A 20532-nucleotide genomic window follows, 5' to 3' on the forward strand; every position below is an offset into this window, starting at 1 on the left:
GGCAAACTATGAATTACTGAACATCTGCTCTTCTTATCACCCCCGCAATGACCCTCTGAAGTCCCAAGGTGCCTTACCTCATCCATAGCTCAGAATATCATACATACCTCATTTTGCCTCTCTGTCACTGAACCTCTCATGTATGTGGGGGTATTTGACTCTTTCATGTATGTGGGGTTCTCACGTGTATGTATGTAATTAAATTTGGTTATTTTCTCTTGTTAATCTGTCTCATGTAGATTTAATTATTAGACCAGCCGAAAAAACCTAGGAGGGTAAAGTTTCTTCCTCCCCCATAGTTTCATTTGGAAATATACTCAACTCATTAAAAACAAAACAACAAAAGAACAAGACAAACAAATGAGAAACAAAAACTCATAGATACAGACAATAGTTTAGTGGTTACCAGAGGGTAAGGGGGAGGGAGGTGGGAGATGAGGGTAAGGGGGATCAAATATATGGTGATGGAAGGAGAGCTGTCTCTGGGTGGTGAACACACAATGGGATTTATAGACGATGTAATACAGAATTGTACACCTGAAATCTATGTAATTTCACTAACAATTGTCACCCCAATAAATTTTAAAAAACAAAAAAAACCACACACAAGATAGAGTGAATTATATATAAAACTAATTCTTTAAAAAAGAAAATTATGAAATAAGTCAGAAAAAGTTAAGAACCATATGACTTCACTGATATGTGGGATATAAGACTGAAAGCAACAAAGGAACAAGACAAACAAATAAAGAAACAAAAACTCATAGACACAGGGCCAGCCCAGTGATTCAGGTGGTTGGAGCACAGTGCTCCTAACACTGAGGTCACCAGTTCGATTCCCACATGGGCCAGTGAGCGGTTTAAACCGGAGTGGAGGGGGGGGGGAAGGCTAGTGGTTACCAGAGGGTTAGTGGGGAGGAGGGTGGTAGAAGAGAATAAACGGGGTCAAACATATAATGATAGAAGGAGAACTGACCCAGGGTGGTGAACACTCATGATGTATTATAGAATTGTACACTTGAAAGCTATGTAATTTTACTAATCATTTTTACCCCAATAAATTTTAATTAAAAAAAAAGTAAACTATATCACCTCAAGTGAGTGCTGAAAGTTAAGGGTAGGTAATCTAGGATATAATTTAATTTTTATTTTCATTTACTGATTTAATTACAATTCCTTATAAAGCAATTGAAAAATTAAATAACTGTATAAAGATTAATGTCTTTTCTCTTTGATAAATTATTAATTCAGCAATAGGAAACAACTGGTCTAATGAGCTGCTACTAAGAGTGAAGCAATTTGAGAGACATAAGAAGTTACTTTATTAAATTGTAGTTAATTATCAGAAAATTATGTCTCAATAGGCAGAAAAAGATCTACAGCATGCTTAAACCCCCAACTAGATAGATTCAGCAGGAAATCACGAATCCTTCTTTTTAGCTGTTAATGCTGTTCTAACAAGCCTCCAATAATGTTTTAGCTTTCTCACTGATCCCCAGAAGGAAAGAAAAGCCATTACCTAAGGATGTTGGGATGGGAGAGTCTATTCATGAGCTGCACTTCCTTCAGCATGTTTGCCCGGTTACTGCTCAATGTGTTCATCTTAAGAGCCATCACCTGACCAGAAGCTCGGTGACGTACCTGGAAAATAAAACAGAACAGGAGGCTAAGGGCAGCAGCTACAGATGAGGTCAAAGTCTCCACATATAGAACATGCCATGGTGTTTTAGTGCCAGTTTAGATAAAACAGACATGATAGGAGATGTTTTTCTGTAAACTATGATTACACTAGGGTTTCACTTCCATTAACGAAGATGAATTTATTCAAAAGCAAAATTGTTTCACATTAAGCTGGCCAGAAAAACACTGTTACTGTGTTTCCCCGAAAATAAGACCTAGCCGGACAATCAGCTCTAATGCGTCTTTTGGAGCTAAAATTAATATAAGACCTGGTCTTATTTTATTATAAGACCAGGTCATAATATAATATAATATAATATAATATAATATAATATAATATAATATAATATAATATAATACCGGGTCTTATATTAATTTTTGCTCCAAAGGACACATTAGAGCTGATAGTCTGGCTAGGTCTTATTTTCAGGGAAACAGGATAATAACACCTCAAGAAACCACGTCTTTTTTTTGTAGTACCCTAGAAAAAAATTGGGCACATTTGTTAGGCTGGTTGTTCATGGCCAACATTGCTGAATCTTAGGACACTAAAAGGAAAAAGTCCCTTTTGTGGAATTTCAAGTGTGTATGGGAAAGATATACACATAAGCCTCATATAACACCTAATGGATAATAAAACCGTCTTTACAGGACACTAAAGACACCTCCACAAAATGTTCTTGAAGCACCATAAAATACATATCTATAAGGAAAGAAAAAGCATTGCATGTTAAATATAGAAAAAAGTTGGTGAACCTTTCAAAGCCAATGTTGTAGTAACCCAGCCTAAAGTACCTTATAATCATTTAAACACACTCAAGTCAGATACAAAAAATATGAGCCACACCACACACACTATTACCCATATGTACGGAGGAAAGTCCCCTTCTAAAACATTCATCCTCTACAGAATTCAATCTATTTTACATGTAAAAAATTATTTTATATCTTTAATCCATACTCCACAAGTTTCAAAAATCACAATACTTTACTTGCAAGAAAATTAACTGTGTTTTCACCTTCTAAATGTGGTCTCAGTAGAAGCAAACGAAGACCACCAGAGAAAACAGTTTTTCTTACCCAAAAGAAACTCAGTTATTCACTGAGATGTGTATTTCCTACTGAGATTTTATGAATGAGGCAATAGAAAAATGAAGTGCCAAGGACCTTATTACTTTCTGGTTTAAAAAATTCATGTCAGATCTTGTACAACAGGGACTTACTATGCAAAAATGTCATCATCCTATGGACTTTAAGAGTATTATTTCAGTATGTTGTACTTGAACAAGTGTAAATTCCAGTACAAAACATGCCAATCTACTTAATTCTTCAATCTCCAGAAATTTCTTGAAAGGACAATAACCTCAGAAGCTTAACACATCTATTAATACAGCACAGATATCACAGCTTATCTCAGAATTCAAAGACACAAGGTTCAGAGTGGCAGACAGAAGAAGAGGGAGGAGGAAGGAAAACACTCAGAGCCACAGGAACTCTGATCAGAAAAACTGAGGCAGAACACTGGCTGTCTCTCCCCCTCTTCTAGATCACTTAGTGAGATTTGGAACCCAACTCTCTTCTTAGTGCATCAATGCTGCTGTTGTCATGTACCTCGTGATTGATAAAAGAGAAGTGGCTTTCCTTTTCAGATCCTGCATGGATAACTTAAAAGAGACATTTATATACAAAGACCACATTGACAGTATTTTTCCAACTCTATTTACAGAAGACATCTGTGTTTTCATAAGAACTCTCCATTCTGAAAGTCACTCTTCATTTTTTTCCCATCATCTGAAACCTATCACTCTGACTTTTTAACAAAACGTCTGCTTTTAAGAAAGTTTGATATTAAAGCAATGTGAAATTCAGGGATAAACAATCCGTGTTTCAAATTAATCAGAAGAAAAAACAAACCCTACTTCCTTAAACACCAGGACAAGAGGATGCATGTGTTCATAACTCATTGTATTTTGGCTTTCATCTGCATAAAATATTCTTCTCCTTTCTCCTAGCCTCTCAAATTCCACTTATCTTTCAAGCCACACTCAAATATCCCCTCCTCACTGAAGTTTTCCTTGACTCTCTCTGGAAACTATTTGTGGTTTCCTTCTTTATACTACTTCAGAACAACCTTCATAACACCAGTATACCACTTATCACATAGTTCATAAATATTTCCTCACTAGGCTATAAAGCATCTTGAGACCAGGAAGTATATTGTGTTTATTTTTGTCTTACAGCACCTAGGAGGTCTGTCTGGCACATGGTAGGGGAACAGTGAGAACAATAGCAACAACAATTAAACGATACTTCTAATATAATTTCTAAGGGCCAGTGAATCATTTTATTTATCCAGGTGATTTCTTTGGGGGTGGGGGGAATGGGGAAAAGAGTGCTTTTCTTTCTTTTTTTCCCCCCACCAGTGGCAGAGGTTGAGGGGAAGATGTAAACAGAAAGTATCAGGTTGGTGCAAAGTAATTGCGGTTTTGGCAATTATTTTTAAGCTTTTAAAGAGCAATTACTTTTGCACCAACCTAATAGTATAAAATTTGGTCAAAATTTTCTGGAGTTTACCATCTAGAAAAGGACAAACAATAAGCTATATGGCCAGTCACATTAGAAAGAGAATTAAACACAGCATAAGAGTTATTTATATAGATATTGATGGAATGAGCACTTAGGGAAAAACTTCATGGGACTTCAGTGAAATCTCAAAGAACTAATAGATTTGGATAGATTTTTTTTAAAAGTACAGAATAGACTACAGGTGATAAAGAAATGAAAAAGTATCATCAAATATAGAGGTCCACAAAATATGGGTAATCTGCCTAAATGTAAGTTATCAAAACCACAAAAATAATCAGCCCTCAAATCTACTTTGATTTTCAGAGTAAAGAGGTTTATTTCTACTTAAGTTTGTCCTCTAAACATAGATCATTGTTACTGAGAGGATTCCCAAGAGATCAATATCTTTAAATACCTTTAAAAATAAAGGTAAGACCTCAAAAAATTAAAAATAGAATTGCCATATGACCCAGCAATTCTACTTCTGGGTATATACCCAAAAGAATCGAAAGCAGGTGTCAAAAATATACTTGTACACGGCAGCATTATTCACAACAGCCAAAAGGTAGAAGCAACCTCAGCGTTTATCCACAGATAAATAGATAAACAAAATGTGGTATATACATACAATGGAATATTATTCAGCCTTAAAAATGAAGGAAATTTGATACACACTACAATATGGATGAACTTTATAGACATGCTAAGTGAAATAACCAGTCACAAAAGAAAAATAATGTATGATTCCACTTATATAAGGTACGTAGGATACTCAAATTCATACAGCCAGAATATAAAATGGTTATTGCCAGGGGCTGTGGGAAGGGGAGAAATTTGGAGTTTAATGGGTACAGAGTTTCAGCTTTGCAAGGTGAAAGGGTTCTGGAGATTGGTGTCACAACACTGTGACTGAATTGTACACTTAAAAATGGTTAAGATAGTAAATTTTATGTTCTGTGTATTTTACCACAAAAAAGAAGGGAGGGAGGGAAGGAAGATGGAGGAAGGGAAGGGTGGAAGGAGGGAAGGAAAAGAGAAGAAAAGAGAAAAAAGAAAGAAAAGACAAAAAATGAAAGAAAACAAATCACCAAGAAAATTACTACCTCTCCTTGACTTTTAAACTCATCTGATGCTATATCACAGGATCTCCAAATCTACTTTCTAAAGAACACAGCAGAGTGGTAAAGTGCAAGAGCTTTGGAGATGAGCAAACTGAGTACAAGTTTTAACACTTAAATGATTAGCGTGACTTCTCTTTGAACTCTTCTGTTGTAAAATGAAGAGAATGACAGTCTCTACCTCACAGAACTGTATGGAGTATAAAATAATGCTATTTATTAGATAAATGAGATAAATAATAGATAGCTAGAGATAATGTATATAAATTACTTAACATGGTGCGTGACATAATAAGCATTCAATAAATAGGTATTGTTTTTAATAAAATTAGAAAACTATATGCTCATAAGAATTTAGAATATCAGGTGAGTTTGAGATGACATAGAAAATGCATGTAGTAATTTTAAGTAAAAATACCAATATTCAAATCTGTATATGCTACCAAGATTACTCATGTATCACAATGGGGAAAACCCCCCTTTACAATGGCGAGATCTGGTGGTTAGCACCTTAATCAAGGGGTCATATTTAACATTACCCAAAGTGAAACACCCAACATTATCAACCTTCTGATGATAACTTGTTGAAATGTTTAACGTGAGTCTAATCATAAGAAAACAATCAAACATGTCCAGAACATCTAAAAGACAACTATACTCTTCAAACAAACAAAATGTGTGGGAATGTTCTAGATTAAAAGAGGTTAACAGACATAATCACTGAAATGAAATCAAGGTATAAGACCCTGATTGGAATCTGGGTCAAAAAAACTATTAAAAAACATTTTGGAAGCAAATAGGGAAATTTTAATAGGGACTGGATATGAAATGATTTTACTGAGTTAAGGTTAATTGTCTAAGGTATAAATAATGATACTATGGCTTTGTAGGAGAATGTATTCTTAAAAGATACATACAAGTTGAGAATCTCTTCTCTCGCACAGTGCCTAGCATTTAGTAGTTGACTGTTCAAAAAATGTTTGCTGAACTTAAATGGTTAACTTGAGTCAGGAAGCTTATTTTCTAGAGGTGAAGAAAAGCATAAACCTCTGACCAGAGAAATAGTAAGGAGAAAAATAACAATAAGTACAATAACACAAACTGTCACAAAAAAATTAATCAAAGTTAACTATTTAATGAGTGCCTCAGGACTTCCAGTCAAGAAATCACAGTGAGTATACAAAAAGTATACAGTAAGCTGGTATAGCAATATTAATATTAAGTAAATAGAGTTTAAGGCAGTAGCTTTTCAACAGAGGTTATACCACCTCAATATGGAGGTGTTTCTGAAGTTTTCAGGTGAAATATTTTGGGTAAAACAATGATGGCAGAGGGAGTGTTGCCAGCCCGATATGCTAAACATCCTGCAAGGTACAGGACAGAACTATACAAGGAAGCATTGTTCCATGTTCTGCATGAAATTCAGAAGTCTTGTGAGACATTCAGGTAAATGAAGAATATATTTATTATTACCTCAGCTTGGATTCTGACTCCATTTTACATAAAAACAAAGTCATCGTGCATGGTTTTAATATATACTGAATTTTCTAGGAATGCAACTACCTTCTAAATTGAAAAATTGCTTTTTTGTTTTGTTCAGATCATTAAGAATTGGTCAACATTTCAGAAAATCAGACAACCAATGACAATGCTGCTCCTGGTATCTGAATACCACTTCAACACATATGTATCAGAATCCATTTGTAGTTTTTATATTCATGGGGATTTATTTAGCCTTTATTTCAAAACATCAAATGTAAATAAAAAATGTATTTTTGCTCTGCCCACAAATAAAGTTATTAATGTGCCTACTCTAACTTTTTCCCCAATGAAACATTCAAGATTAAATGAACATTTTACAAAGAAACACTCAGATAAAGTTGGCAATGATATATCACACCTCCTTGTTTTCTCTCTCTCTATCAATCTGTAATTTGTCTTGGCATGCTACCCCTGTTTCAACTGAGGTTACTTCCCTTTTTTCCTTATCACATACAAATAAGTCTGATCTGTTATGTTGTTTTTATTCTAATATCCACTGGTATCTCTACTCTAATTTTTCTTCTTGCATGGAATGGCTTCTGATTGTCTTCTCTTATATCTAAAACTAGTCATTTATAAGAGAATAAAAGCATTTGACTATTCATTATGTCTCCTAGAATAGTCAGGCCCCAAAATTTGCATACTGAAATCTTTATTTTTACTAATTTAATCTTTTACTTTCATTTGTCATAAAGTTAGGATAGCATGGTGATATTTTATAATTATGAGCAATAGTAACCTAAATTGCCTATCAATTTCATTTCAGTGTAGTTAAGTTACATTTTTTTTTAAAAATTGTTACAGCTTTTCACAAAGATGGTGCCAAAAGCAAAGGAGGCCCCTGCCCTTCCTAAAGCTGAAGTCAAAGCAAAGGCTTTCAAGGCCAAGAAAGCAGTGCTGAAGGGCATCCACAGGCGCAACAAAAAAGATCTGTACATCACCTCCCTTTCGATGGCCCAAGACGCGGCGGTTCTGAAGGTAGCTCAAATATCCTCAGAAGAGCACCCCCAGGAGAAAGAAGCTTGACCACTATGCTATCAGCAAGTTCCTCCTGACTACTCTGTCAGCCATGAAGAGATAGAAGACAACAACACGTTTGTGTTCAATGTGGATGTCAAGGCCAACAAGCAAACAGGCTGTGAAGAAGCTCTATGAAACTGATGTGGCCAAGGTCAAATCCTGATCAGGCCTGATGCAAAGAAGAAGGCATATGTTCAACTAGCTCCTGATTATGATGCTTTGGATGTTGCCAACAAAACTGGAATCACCTAAACTGAGTTCAGCTGGTTAATTTTAAATATAAAATATTTCTCATCATAAAAAATTATTATATCAATAACATAGGTCACATTTTTAGCACTTGCTACATACTAGGTTCTGCTGTGTAACTGCTTTACATATATTAACTCATTTAATCCTCAAACTAATTCTGTGAGGTAGGTATTATTACTATCCCCCATTTTATAGCTACGGAAAATGAGGCACGGAGAGATTAAATGAATTTCTCAAGATCATACATCTAGTAAATGGCAGAACCAGAATTTGAACCCAGGTAATGCAAAGAACATTGGGCCAGACAGGTTGAGAATAACCAACCTAAGGAAAAAAGCATTCTCTGCACACTACATAATAATTATTCTGTCAAGATAATAACAATCATGGTCTTATATGAATCTAACAACATAGCCTTATACTATATCAAGCAAAAACTGACAAAATGCAAGATATATTTGACAAATCCACAGTCTTCATGGGATATTCTAGCCTACCCTGCAGGGAATAAAAGTTCAAGCAGATAAGAAATGAGTATGGATATAGCACATTTTAATAAAATTGACACGCTTGATCTAATCCTGTCCTAACAAAGATGAGTTTGGTGTGTTTCCTTCCAAGTATACATGAAAAAATTGCCAAAATGCATGGGTACTACATCATAAAGGAATTATCAAAAAATTTCAAAAAATCAATGTGGTTCAAAACCACCTTCTTAGACCACTATGAAATACAATCAGAAATCAACAAAAGATCACTAAAAACAAGCATAATGGACAATACTAATTGTTTACCCATTATCTATTTTTTTCCCTTTGAATGACTGACAGAACCCCAATTAGATGGCAATGTTCTCAGTTAAAACATTCCACCTGACAATCATCTTTGCCGCTAGGGTGTCCGGGTGACATAGTCCTAGTAAGGAGATGAAGCAGGAATTAAAAGGTGGGAATTCTGAGAATGCTACTGTTTTCCTGGTGAAGTTGTCCTTTTCCTTCCTCCTCTTTATAGACTTGGAGCAAAGATGTAGTACTTGCATCAAAAGCAGCTATCTTGTAACCAAAAGGACAAAAGCCACACGTTGCAGACAGAGGACAGTAGAAAAAGATTGGATTGTTGACGACTTCCTCAAGCAGCTGCACAGCATAAGAATTTCTCAAAATTTCTTGAGAAAAATTAATCTCTTATTTGAATAAGCCCCTGTATTCTGGTTTCTGTAACATACAGCCAAAGATAATCCTAACTAATTTGCAAAAGATGAAAAATAAATGAGTTAGAGTTCAACTAAAAATGCTAGAAAACAAGAAAATAAAATAATAAAGATAAAAGCAAAAATTTATGAAACAGAAAACAAAGAAATAATAGAGAGGTTCAAGAAACCAAAAGCTGATTTAAGGGAGGGGGGAAAAAACTAATAAAATGAAGAAACAAAGCTCCAGTAACTCTGGATCAAAAAAAAAATCTTTACTTTTCTGGTCCCTGCCTACCCTCCCAGACTCATCATAGGCTTGCCATTCCTTTACATGTACCCACCAGACTTGAAACAAACCCAATTTCTCCCCATTCCTAGAATATTTATTCCATGCTCACATTCCTCTGTGCCTCCACACATGCTTTTCCTCCTGCTTGAAATGCCTTTTCGCTGCTTGTCACCAGACAAGCTCTCTTCCTCAAGAAAACTCAATGGTGACCCCCTCTGGGAAGCCTTCTCTGACTCTTTCAAGTAAGGTTTGTACTGGTGCCCAGCATTATATTCCTTAGCACTTTATGAATATTTTCACACACTTAACAACTATGTATTGAGCAATTTTAGGCTCTTGCTAAAGGCTCTACTTAGCAAATACTGTGTTTTAAATACATTTCCTGTCTTCCACTCTAAGCAAAGAGCTCTTTTACAACAGGAATTCATTTATTTTTCTATTCCTAGCATCTAGCTCAACGCCCTACACCTAATGAGCATTAATTAAATATCTAATAAATAGTAAATAAATAAATGATTAAGATAGCAAACAATTCTAATGTTTATTACATGCTGGGATAGAAGTATCAGCAGAGTGCTATGAGATCACAAAAGGGAAGTAATTAACTCATCTCCTCACTGCAAAATAATATACTCTAGTATCTTTCACATGCCTTCGCATATATCATATTATTTACAGAAATACTTCCATGTATTGAGTGAATTCAAGTTGTACATACAACTCGTGTGCTTCCAGTTTTTGTTTTTCCAGCTGGATTAAGAATTAAGGTAAAGGATCTTGGGAGATATTTCTGCATAGCAATACGCACACAGTAAAATTTGCTACCTGATAAATTATCCCTTTATGTCACCTAGTGCTGAGCTCAGCCCACAGAGACATCTGCAAAATTCTTTACTAATTAGTAGCCCAACTTCCCACATCAGCGCTGGAGGAAATATTAAAATATGTACTGAATATGGCCAAAAGCTACAATCATACACTTCTGTGTGTGAGAACCTTAAGCATATATGTGATACAAATACAGAGTCTCCTTAAAAACACATCATTTCACACAACCCCAAAACACTGAACCCCTGGTACCTCCAAGAGGATGCCAAACCAGATAAACGCAACAAGAAAAACAATAGGAAATTTAGCAAGAAGTAGTTTTGACAGACAATAAGCCTATGCAACAAAGGCCATTTCCAAGGGGCAGAGCTCTAAGAAGCATTGGACTGCAATTACCCTCTTTCTGCCAGGCTTTTCAACGCTCAACTCTTTTAAAAGGGGGTGGGAGGTGGAGAGGGAAGTTCCTTTTCCTCTTCATTCCTTCTTTTGTAAACCTCTGTAATATGGTGTCAGCCCCTTGGAATTTGTCTGTGGTAGATTTGGCAGCTTCCCTGATCTTTAGGAACCTATCGCTGACTGCTGTTTGTCTCTTTTTCTTCTCCACACTCCCTCCAAATAAAGATACTTCTCAAGGTTCAATCCTTGATGCTCTAGACTTCTCTGTCTATACTCTTTTCCCTGACTGTTTTTGACATCGAAACTTAAGCGTCTATCTTATATAACTAGTTTTATATTTGCCACACAAACTGAATCACATTGAACTCTGTAAGAAAGTGTGTGTGTGTTCCAAAAATATAGCACAAATATGTAAAAATTAATAAAATAATCTACTTCTTGTATATTAGATCAAAATTACATGTACTACTCCATTCATCTATCAATTAGGTACATAGGAATTCAAGTCCTAGTTGTACCATTTACTTGCTGTGATATATTTGGCAAGATACTAAACATTTTTGAACCTCAGTTTCCTCATTTATATAATGGAAGTATAACTACTTATAGGACTGTTGTGGTAATATAAAAAGATAATATATACAAGTTCTTAACACAGTACTTAGCACAAAGACCTCAACAGATCTTAACTGCACACATAGCAGAAATAATAATAACTAGCCCTCATGTAGGCTGTATTTTGTGCTAGATATTATTCTGAGTACTTTACATATACTAGCTCATTACATTCTTCTCAATAACCCCATAAGGTAGGTACTGTTAAAATTTATGACAGAGACCTTAACCTGGACAAAAATCAAGAGGGCCTGTGGGAAGTAGGGCCTATGAGAGATCTATCACACTCTGTGTCACTGCAAGAGCCCTACAGGATAACTATGCTTCCACCATAGCTCTCTGATTGTAACAGCTCCTCCCCTTAACTTCCTCTTCCCGTCTATAAAGTACACTCTCCATCTGTGGTTCAGTTCATGCATATGGCTCACCATATCTTCATGTACCAGATTGCAATCCTTTCTTTGTCCCAAATAAATCCTTTTTTGGTGACAAAATATCTAGGTAACATTTTTTTTGGGGGGGAGGGAATTTTTAAATTAATTAATTTATTTATTTTATTTTTTTTTTAAGGAGGGCGCAGCTCACAGTGGCCCATGCGGTGATCCAACCAGCAACCTTAGTTTACCGGCACCATGCTTTAACCAACTGAGTTAACTGGCCACCCCAATTAATTAATTTTTATTATTAGTTTTAGGTGTACAAAACAACATAATGATTAGACATTTATACACCTTACAAAGTGATAAGCCCAACAAGTCTACTACCCATCTGACATTGTACATAGCTATTCCAATACCATTGACTATATTCCCTATGCTATACTTTACATCCCATGACATATATATATATATATATATATATATATATATATATATATATAAAATTGTAGTTGACATTCAATATTTTATATTAGTTTCAGGTGTACAGTGCAGTGGTTAGGTATTTATATAATTTATGAAGTGATCCCCTCGGTAAGTCTAGTACCCATCTGACACCATATATAGTTTTTACATTATTGATTATACTCCCCATACTGTATTTCACATCCTCATGACTATTTTTTAACTACTAATTTGTACTTCCTAATCCCTTCACCTTTCTCACCCATCCCTGCAGCTCCCCTCCAATCTAGCAACCATCAGTTTGTTCTCTGTATCTATAAGTCTATTTCTGTTTTGTCAGTTCATTTATTCTGTTCTTTAGATTCCACATATAAGTGAAATCATATGGTATTTGTCTTTCTCTGTCTGACTTATTTCGTTTAGCATAATATCCTCTACGACCATCCCTGTTGTTGCAAATGGCAAGATTTCATTCTTTTTTATGGCAGAGTAATACTCCATTGTATAAATGTACCACAATTTCTTTATTGATGGCCATTTCTGTTATTGATAGGCATTTATTTCTATTGATGGGCATTTCAGTTATTTCCATATCTTGGCTGTTGTGAATAGCACTGCAGTAAACATAGGGGTGCAAATATTTTTTCAAATTACTGTTTTGGATTTCTTTAGATAAAGACCCAGGAGTGAAATTGCTGGGTCATAAGGTAATTCTATTAATTTTTTGAGGAACCACCATACTGTTTTCCATGGTGGCTGCACCAATTAACATTCCCACCAACACTTGTTGTTTGTTGATTTATTGATGATGGCCATTCTGACAGAAGTGAGGTGATATCTCATTGTGGGTTTTATTTGCATATCTCTGATGATTAGTGATGTTAAACATCTTTTCATATGTCTACTGGCCATCTGTATGTCCTCTTTGGAGAAATGTCTATTCAGGTCCTTTGCCCATTTTTTAATTGGATTATTTGGGGTTTTTTGGTATTGAGCTATATGAGTTTTTTAAATAAATTTTGGATATTAACCCCTTATGAGAATATCATCTCCTATTCAGTAAGATGTCTATTCATTTTGTTGATGGCTTCCTTTAAAAATGATGGTTAGATGCCATGAAGTAAGTGGCAATGCCTTAACCATGTGCATATAGGCCTGAGGGCCTAGCTCCGTCCATCCTTGTCAAGGGGAGTGCTAACCTCCCTATTCATATAACACCCTAGTCAATTTTGTTTTATGGTTGACAGTACTATTATTATATCCATTTTGCAGATGAGGAAACCAAGACACAGAAGTTAAGTAACTTACCCAAGATCAGAAAGTTTGTAAGTGGTAGAGCCAGGATTCAAAGGGAGATAGTCTAGCTCCAGAGTCTTGCTCTGCTATGTTGCCTGTCAATGTACTCTTATAACATACACATATGGGTGTGTTTTTTCCTCACATAACAAATATTTAGTTAGTGCCTTCTATGTGGCAGAGTCTGTGCTAGATACTAAAGCTATAGAGATGAAAAACACAGGGAGTTGTGCTATAACAGAAAAAGGCAAACATGTAAACAAGTGCCATAAAATGTATAATTGTTCTGATAAAAGTCTGTATGTGATATACAGGAGGCATAAAGGAGGGAATAGTCAATCATGTTATGAAAAATATGATAATGGTAAGAAAGAAGGCATCTGATTTCACATAACCATCAAAAATGAAATCACATCTAAAAAAACAGTGGGCTGACGAAAGACTAAATTTAAACTGCTGTGTAAAACTGAAACAGAAAATAATGACATCAAAAATAACAAAAGCTACTATTTGCTTATTGAACTAGGCATTTACAAGGTGCTCTCTATATTTCAGCTGATCCTTCCAACACTACAAGGTAGGCATTGTTATTATACAGGGTACAATGAAAAGAACACAAACTTTGCGCTCATCTTAGGTTAAAATTTCTTCGTAAGTCTCTCTCTTCCACTGACTAACACAGACACACAGACACACAGACACACAGACACACACACACACACACACACACACAGACACACACACACACAGGTTGCTACTCCTATTCAGGCTCCTTTGCCAGCTCTTCCTCCCTCTACTCAACCCTTAAACATTAGCGTTCCTGAATGCTTGGTCCCAGGCCTCCTTTTATTCTATTTGGCCATATATAAACTCATTCATACCCATGGTTTCCAATATTCTATGTTAATGGCTCTTAATCTATATTTCCAAGCCATACCTGTCCTCTGAGCTCCGTATCTTTATAAGCAAGCAACTGCTTACTGATCATTTCCACGTATAGGTCTTATAAGCACCTCAAACTCTGAGTTAATCCAAATCTGAAATAATCAAATCTGAAATAATCCAAATCTGAAATAATCAAATCTGAAATAATCCAAATCTGAAATAATCAAACATGCCCCTCCTTCAGGGTTCATAGATCCAGCTGCTAATATTTGAAATCATCTTTGATTCCTTCTTCTTCTCACCATCAAATCCAACCATCCACCAAATGCTACAGATAATACCTTCTAAATATCTCCTTTTTTTTTTACAAGCATACTTACTTGTTATACTAAAAAGTATGTCTAGTATTTCAAATTATTTTACTCTTCTCCAACCCCACTGCCACCACACAAGTCACACATTACATCTTTCACCTGGACCATTGTCAAACTTAATCTGTTCTTACCCTCTCCAATTCATTTGATAAATTGTAGTCAGAGTGATCTTTTTATTATAATCCATATCAGAACATATTACACCCTTGCTTAAAAGCAATCTAAGATGAAGTCCAAAATCCTCATCCTTGAGGACCTCTACCTGATGAGGTCCTGAACAACAAATCCCTGCTTACCTTTGCAGCAGCATCTCATCTCTTACCGATCTCCCCTTGACCCTCTCTGCTCTAGCCATTCTAGACTTCTTTCAGAAGTTCAACTGCACCTCACACTTCACTCATCTAGGCTTGCAAGTAGACTGTTCCTTCCCCTTGGAATGTTCATGTCCAACCTACTCCTTCACTTAGCTAGTTACTACTAACCTTTCATGTCTCAGCTTAAATTTCACTCTCAAGAAGACCATCCTCCCTTTCCAAATTAGATTTTGGCTTTTTCGTACTCCCCTTGCAATCTGTTTGTGGCAACAGACTCTAGGTTGGTCCTCATGACCCCTGCCACCAGGCGTTCATGCCATTGTGTGACCCTTTCCCCTTGAGCTTGGGCAGGACTTGTGACTCACTTCTAACCAATGCAATATTGCAAAGGTGGCTTTAATCTAAATTTAAAACATTAAAAAGAATTAACTTCAATCTAAATGTTATGATGTTATACAAGATTGTAACCCATCTTACTAGGAGACTCTCTCACTTGCTGGCTTTGAAGAAACAAGCTGCCATATGGAGAAGGAGAGACACATGGCAAGGAAGTGAAGGCAGCCTCCAGCAAGAATGTGAAGCCCTCAGTTCAGCAGTCTACAAAGAACTGAAAGCTGCCAACAATCATATTAGTAGCAGATCCTTTCCCAGGTGAGCCTCAGATAAGATGGCAGCCCCAGCTGACACCTTGATGGCAGCTTTGTGAAACCCTGAAGCAGAAGATCCAGGTTAGTAATACGTGGACTCTTGCTTGAACCACAGAAACAGATACAATAAATATGTTCTCTTAAACCAATGCATTTGTGATAACATTATTATGTAGCAGTAGATAACTAATATACCATGTTTCCCTTTGTGTTGCATTACCCTTGTAAGTATTTATCATTAGATTATAAATTCCACAACAGCAGGAATAACAAGTCTTAATTAATCCCCATTGTATCTCAGAAGTTAGCATAGTGGCTGGCATATAGAAGGACAACAATATATCGGATGGATGGATGGATGGATGGATGGATGGGTGGGTGGATGGATGCCTACTCTGTGCCAGGCACAATACTATACCCTGGAGAAACAAAAGTAAATAAGACATGATCACTGTTCTAATGGAGCTTAATGCTCGGTAGGATGATAGATACTTTAAACAGACAATTTCAACAGAATATGATAAAGGTAACATAGGGTTGCTGTGAAGACACAGAATATGGGCATTTAACTCAGACTGCAAGGGTCCAGGTATGGAAGAAAAGAAAATCACCTCCCCAAGAGCAGTAAGATAAACAAGGCTTATTTTGGTGACCAAATCAGTACTAACAGTACCACTCTTTCAGGATTGATTTCATTACCAGTAATGCCTTTAGAATATAACCTGCTTCTAACATGACAAAGTATTTTGATGTGGTGGGCTTAAAAACAAGCAGCCATACTTCTTGTGATGTGGGAAGACACATTTGAAGTACAATATTGGTTAACAAGAAAATCTGTGATTCCAAAGAAATTCAATTAATCTTCTCAAGGAGTGTTTGGAGATTGCTTCGCAAGAGATCATCTACCGTGTTTCCCCGAAAATAAGACTTAGCCGGACCATCAGCCCTAACGCGGCTTTTGGAGCCAAAATTCATATAAGACCCAGACTTATTTTTATATAATATAAGACTGGGTATAATATAATATAATATAATATAATACTGGGTCTTATATTAATTTTTGCTCCAAAAGATGCATTAGAGCTGATGGTCCAGCTAGGCCTTATTTTCAGGGAAACACGGTATGTAATCAAGATTTATACTGGTCAGGTGACATGATCTTGAATATAGAAAATTCTGAAGAAAAAAAGATCCACACCACAGAAACTATTAGAACTAATAAGACTTCATTCAGCAAGGCTACTGGATACAAGAGACACATATAAAAATCAATTGTATTTTTCTACACTGGCATAACCAATCTGAAAATGAGATTAAGAAACCAATTCCCCCTGCAACAAAACTGCTAGAAACAAATTCCTATCCCTACAACTGAAGGTAGCTGGGGCATTCTCATTGTAGCACATAAAGTTCTCGAAGAATCAAAAAGGCTGCAGTTCTGCCTGCGCTTTCCCAAGCAGTATGTCCTGCTGTCACTTTGGAGGACACCAACTGGCTTTGGCCTGATGTTGGCATTCTTTTCCTAGCTTGACCTTAGCCACTTCATCCTTCCAGCACTCCCACTGCTAAACTTAAAGGAAGGGTCCTCATTGCATGAGTATAAGAATCTTCCCAAACCAAAGATTATTCGCTTAGTTTTTTTGTACAACCCCTTTCATTGTAGTCACTTTTGTTCTAATAAAAATTTCCTTTTTTAATACCTAAAAAAAAGAATGAAACAATTCTTACAATAGCATCAAAACTTACAAGCTTAAACTACAGAACTCTTAAAACATTGGAGAACATTCGTGACATTGAATTTGGCAACAATTTCATAGATATGACACCAAAACAGCAAGAATACAAAAAATAGATAAATTGGACTTCATCAAAAATAGAGACAAATTGGACTTCATCAAAATTAAGAACTTTTGTGCATCAAAGAACACTATATAAAGAACTACAACTACACAAAAACAACCCAATTCAAAAATGGGCAAAGAACCTGAATAAACATATCTCAAAATAAGATATACAAATGGCCAATAAGCAACTGAAAAAATGCTCAACATCACTAGTCATTAGGGAAATGTAAATCAAAACCACAATGAGCTAATACTTCACCACTAGAATAGTTATAATAATTTTCAAAAGAGAGAAAAAGATAACAAGTGTTGGTGAGGGTATAGAGAAATTGAAACCCTTGTACATTGCTGGTAGGAATGTAAAATGATGCAGCCACTGTGGAAAAATTTGGTAGCACCTCAAAAAGTAAAACACAGAATTACTATATGACCCAGTAATTCCACTTCTAGATATATACTCAAAATAATTTAAAACAGGTACTCAAACAAATACCTGTGCATAAATGTTCATAGCTGCACTATTAACAATAGCCAAAAGATGGAAACAATCCAAGTGTCTATCAACAGATGACTATATAAACAAAATGTGGTATTATCGATATATTGGAATATTATTGGGCCATAAAAAGTAATGAAACATTGATACATGATATAAAATGGATCAATGATGAAAACATTATGTAAGTAAAATAAGTCAATCATAAAGGCCACATATTATATGATTCCATTTATATGAAATGTCCAGAATAGGCAAATCCATAGAAATAGGAAGTACAATAGTGGTTACTATTAGTGATGGAGCTGGGGAAAGGGAGGAATGCGTTTCTTTTTAGGACGATAAAAATATTTTAAAATTCAAGGGTGATGTATGCACTACCTTGTAAATATACTAAAAATCATGAATTGTATATTTTTAAAAGAATTTTACGGTATGTGAATTATTTTTCAGTAAAGTTGTTACTACCGTGTTTCCCCAAAAATAAGACCTAACCGGACCATCAGCTCTAATGTGTCTTTTGGAGCAAAAATTAACGTAAGACCCGGTCTTATATTATATTACATAAGACCCAGTATTATATTATTATATTATATTATATTATACCCAGTATTATTATATTATATTATATTATATTATATTATATTATATTATATTATATTATATTATATTATTATTATATTATACCAGATCTTATATTAAAATAAGACTGGGTCTTATATTAATTTTTGCTCCAAAAGACGCATTAGAGCTGATGGTCTGGCTAGGTCTTATTTTCAGGGAAACACGGGATAAAGAAGAACATAATATTGATACTTTGTTCTGAAATGGGATTCCAGTTTTATAGTTTTTACAATACATGCTAAAATACAGAGTTATCTCATGGGGTAATAAAAGGTTGAGATATCTCAAGAGACTGAAACAATCATCTTCCTAGAAAGTCTCCTTCCAGTTATATTCCTAAACAAAACAAGCACCAGTATTAAAAAGTAAGAGCCTTCTACTGTATCCCATATTAAGAAGCACTCTTAATTTGAAACAGTAAACAGGTTGACAACCACTGCTACACTGGCACTGAATAAATTTTCCACTTTCCAGAGGGTGAAAGGCTGGGGCCATTGTACCATTTGGTTTTACGGTTTTTTCTTACTCTACAAATGTACACACAATCATGCCACCTCCACTTACACGTACTGCAGTTCTTCCCTAAATAGATTTCACTAACATCCAAAATATTCTAAATCATTTTCCTAGAAACAATAAAATTACCTTAGTTTCTGTTTTATGGTTTTAAAAAAATGAAAAAGATTAGCAATCAAAATAAATTATTTGAAGCTCACAAACAGTTTTAAATATAAATCCAACCCATTTGTTTCTAAAAGTATGTTTTCTTCCTAATTCAGTAATAGAGGTTATAAAATACTTTCAACTTTTTTAATGCTTTTAGGCCAGGAATTTATAGTAATACTGACATTTGGGGCCAGACAATTCTTAGTTGTGTGGGGCTGTCACGTGCATTGCAGGATGTTTAGCAACATCCCTGGCCTCTACCCACTAGATGCCAGTAACACCCTCCTACCTGGTTGTAATAACCAAAAATATCTCCAGACATTACCAAATAGCTCTTCGGGGGAAAAACTGCCCCTGGTTGAGAACCATTGCCCTACTCCATCAGTCTTAATTATTTCTTAACAGAGCAAATTCGCTAATCTCATCATTAACCTTAAAAACAAACATATTTTTGTGAAATACAGTAGCTGACTACACCTAAAAGAGAAGGTCTCTTTGTTGGTTTGTTTTTTTGTGTGTGTGTGTTTTTAATTTTATTGGGGAATATTGTGGAACAGTGTGTTTCTCCAGGGCCCATCAGCTCCAAGTCGTTATCCTTCAACCTAGTTGTGGAGGGCGCAGCTCACTGGCCCATGTGGGAATCGAGCCTGCAACCCTGTTGTTCAGAGCTCACGCTCTAACCAACTGAGCCATCCGGCTGCCCCTGTTTTTGTTTTTTAATAAATCAGTTTCTAAGCATTCATATATATTCCCAAATACTCAGTATGGAAAAATAGAACTATGCTTCACAACTAACGAATTTAGATTTTCTTCTACACATAACTTCCCCAGAATACAAAAGTGCCAGCTTCTCTGTCTCTCTCTTTCTTTCCTTATGATCAATAATTAATAATCTATCCTCATAATCAATAATTATGTAGGCATTGAAATGGAATTTTATGTTCAAAACTTTCTACTTATACCATGCTAATCTGTAGAATAAATTAATTGCAACCTAAAATATACCATACCCAATAACAATTTAGTATTTTTGGGGGTGTCCTAAAA

General features: G+C 35.5%; 1 protein-coding gene and 1 non-coding gene across 5 annotated transcripts in view; both read right to left on the minus strand.

Moving 5' to 3' along the window:
• Positions 1-20532, minus strand: part of TESK2 (testis associated actin remodelling kinase 2) — a 126409-nt gene that overhangs the window by 68374 nt on the left and 37503 nt on the right. For all 4 annotated transcript variants that reach the window (XM_074334636.2, XM_019749378.3, XM_074334635.2 and 1 more), the window contains one exon: positions 1520-1641. In XM_074334636.2, the coding sequence (XP_074190737.1) occupies positions 1520-1641 (122 nt within the window). The remainder of the gene's footprint in view (positions 1-1519; positions 1642-20532) is intronic.
• Positions 13434-13557, minus strand: LOC141572594 (U6atac minor spliceosomal RNA). The gene has a single exon (XR_012497916.1). It is a non-coding gene; the product is annotated as a U6atac minor spliceosomal RNA (small nuclear RNA).

Source organism: Rhinolophus sinicus, chromosome 14, assembly GCF_057876585.1.
Source record: "Rhinolophus sinicus isolate RSI-liver-muscle chromosome 14, RSI-T2T, whole genome shotgun sequence".
NCBI lineage: Eukaryota > Metazoa > Chordata > Mammalia > Chiroptera > Rhinolophidae > Rhinolophus > Rhinolophus sinicus.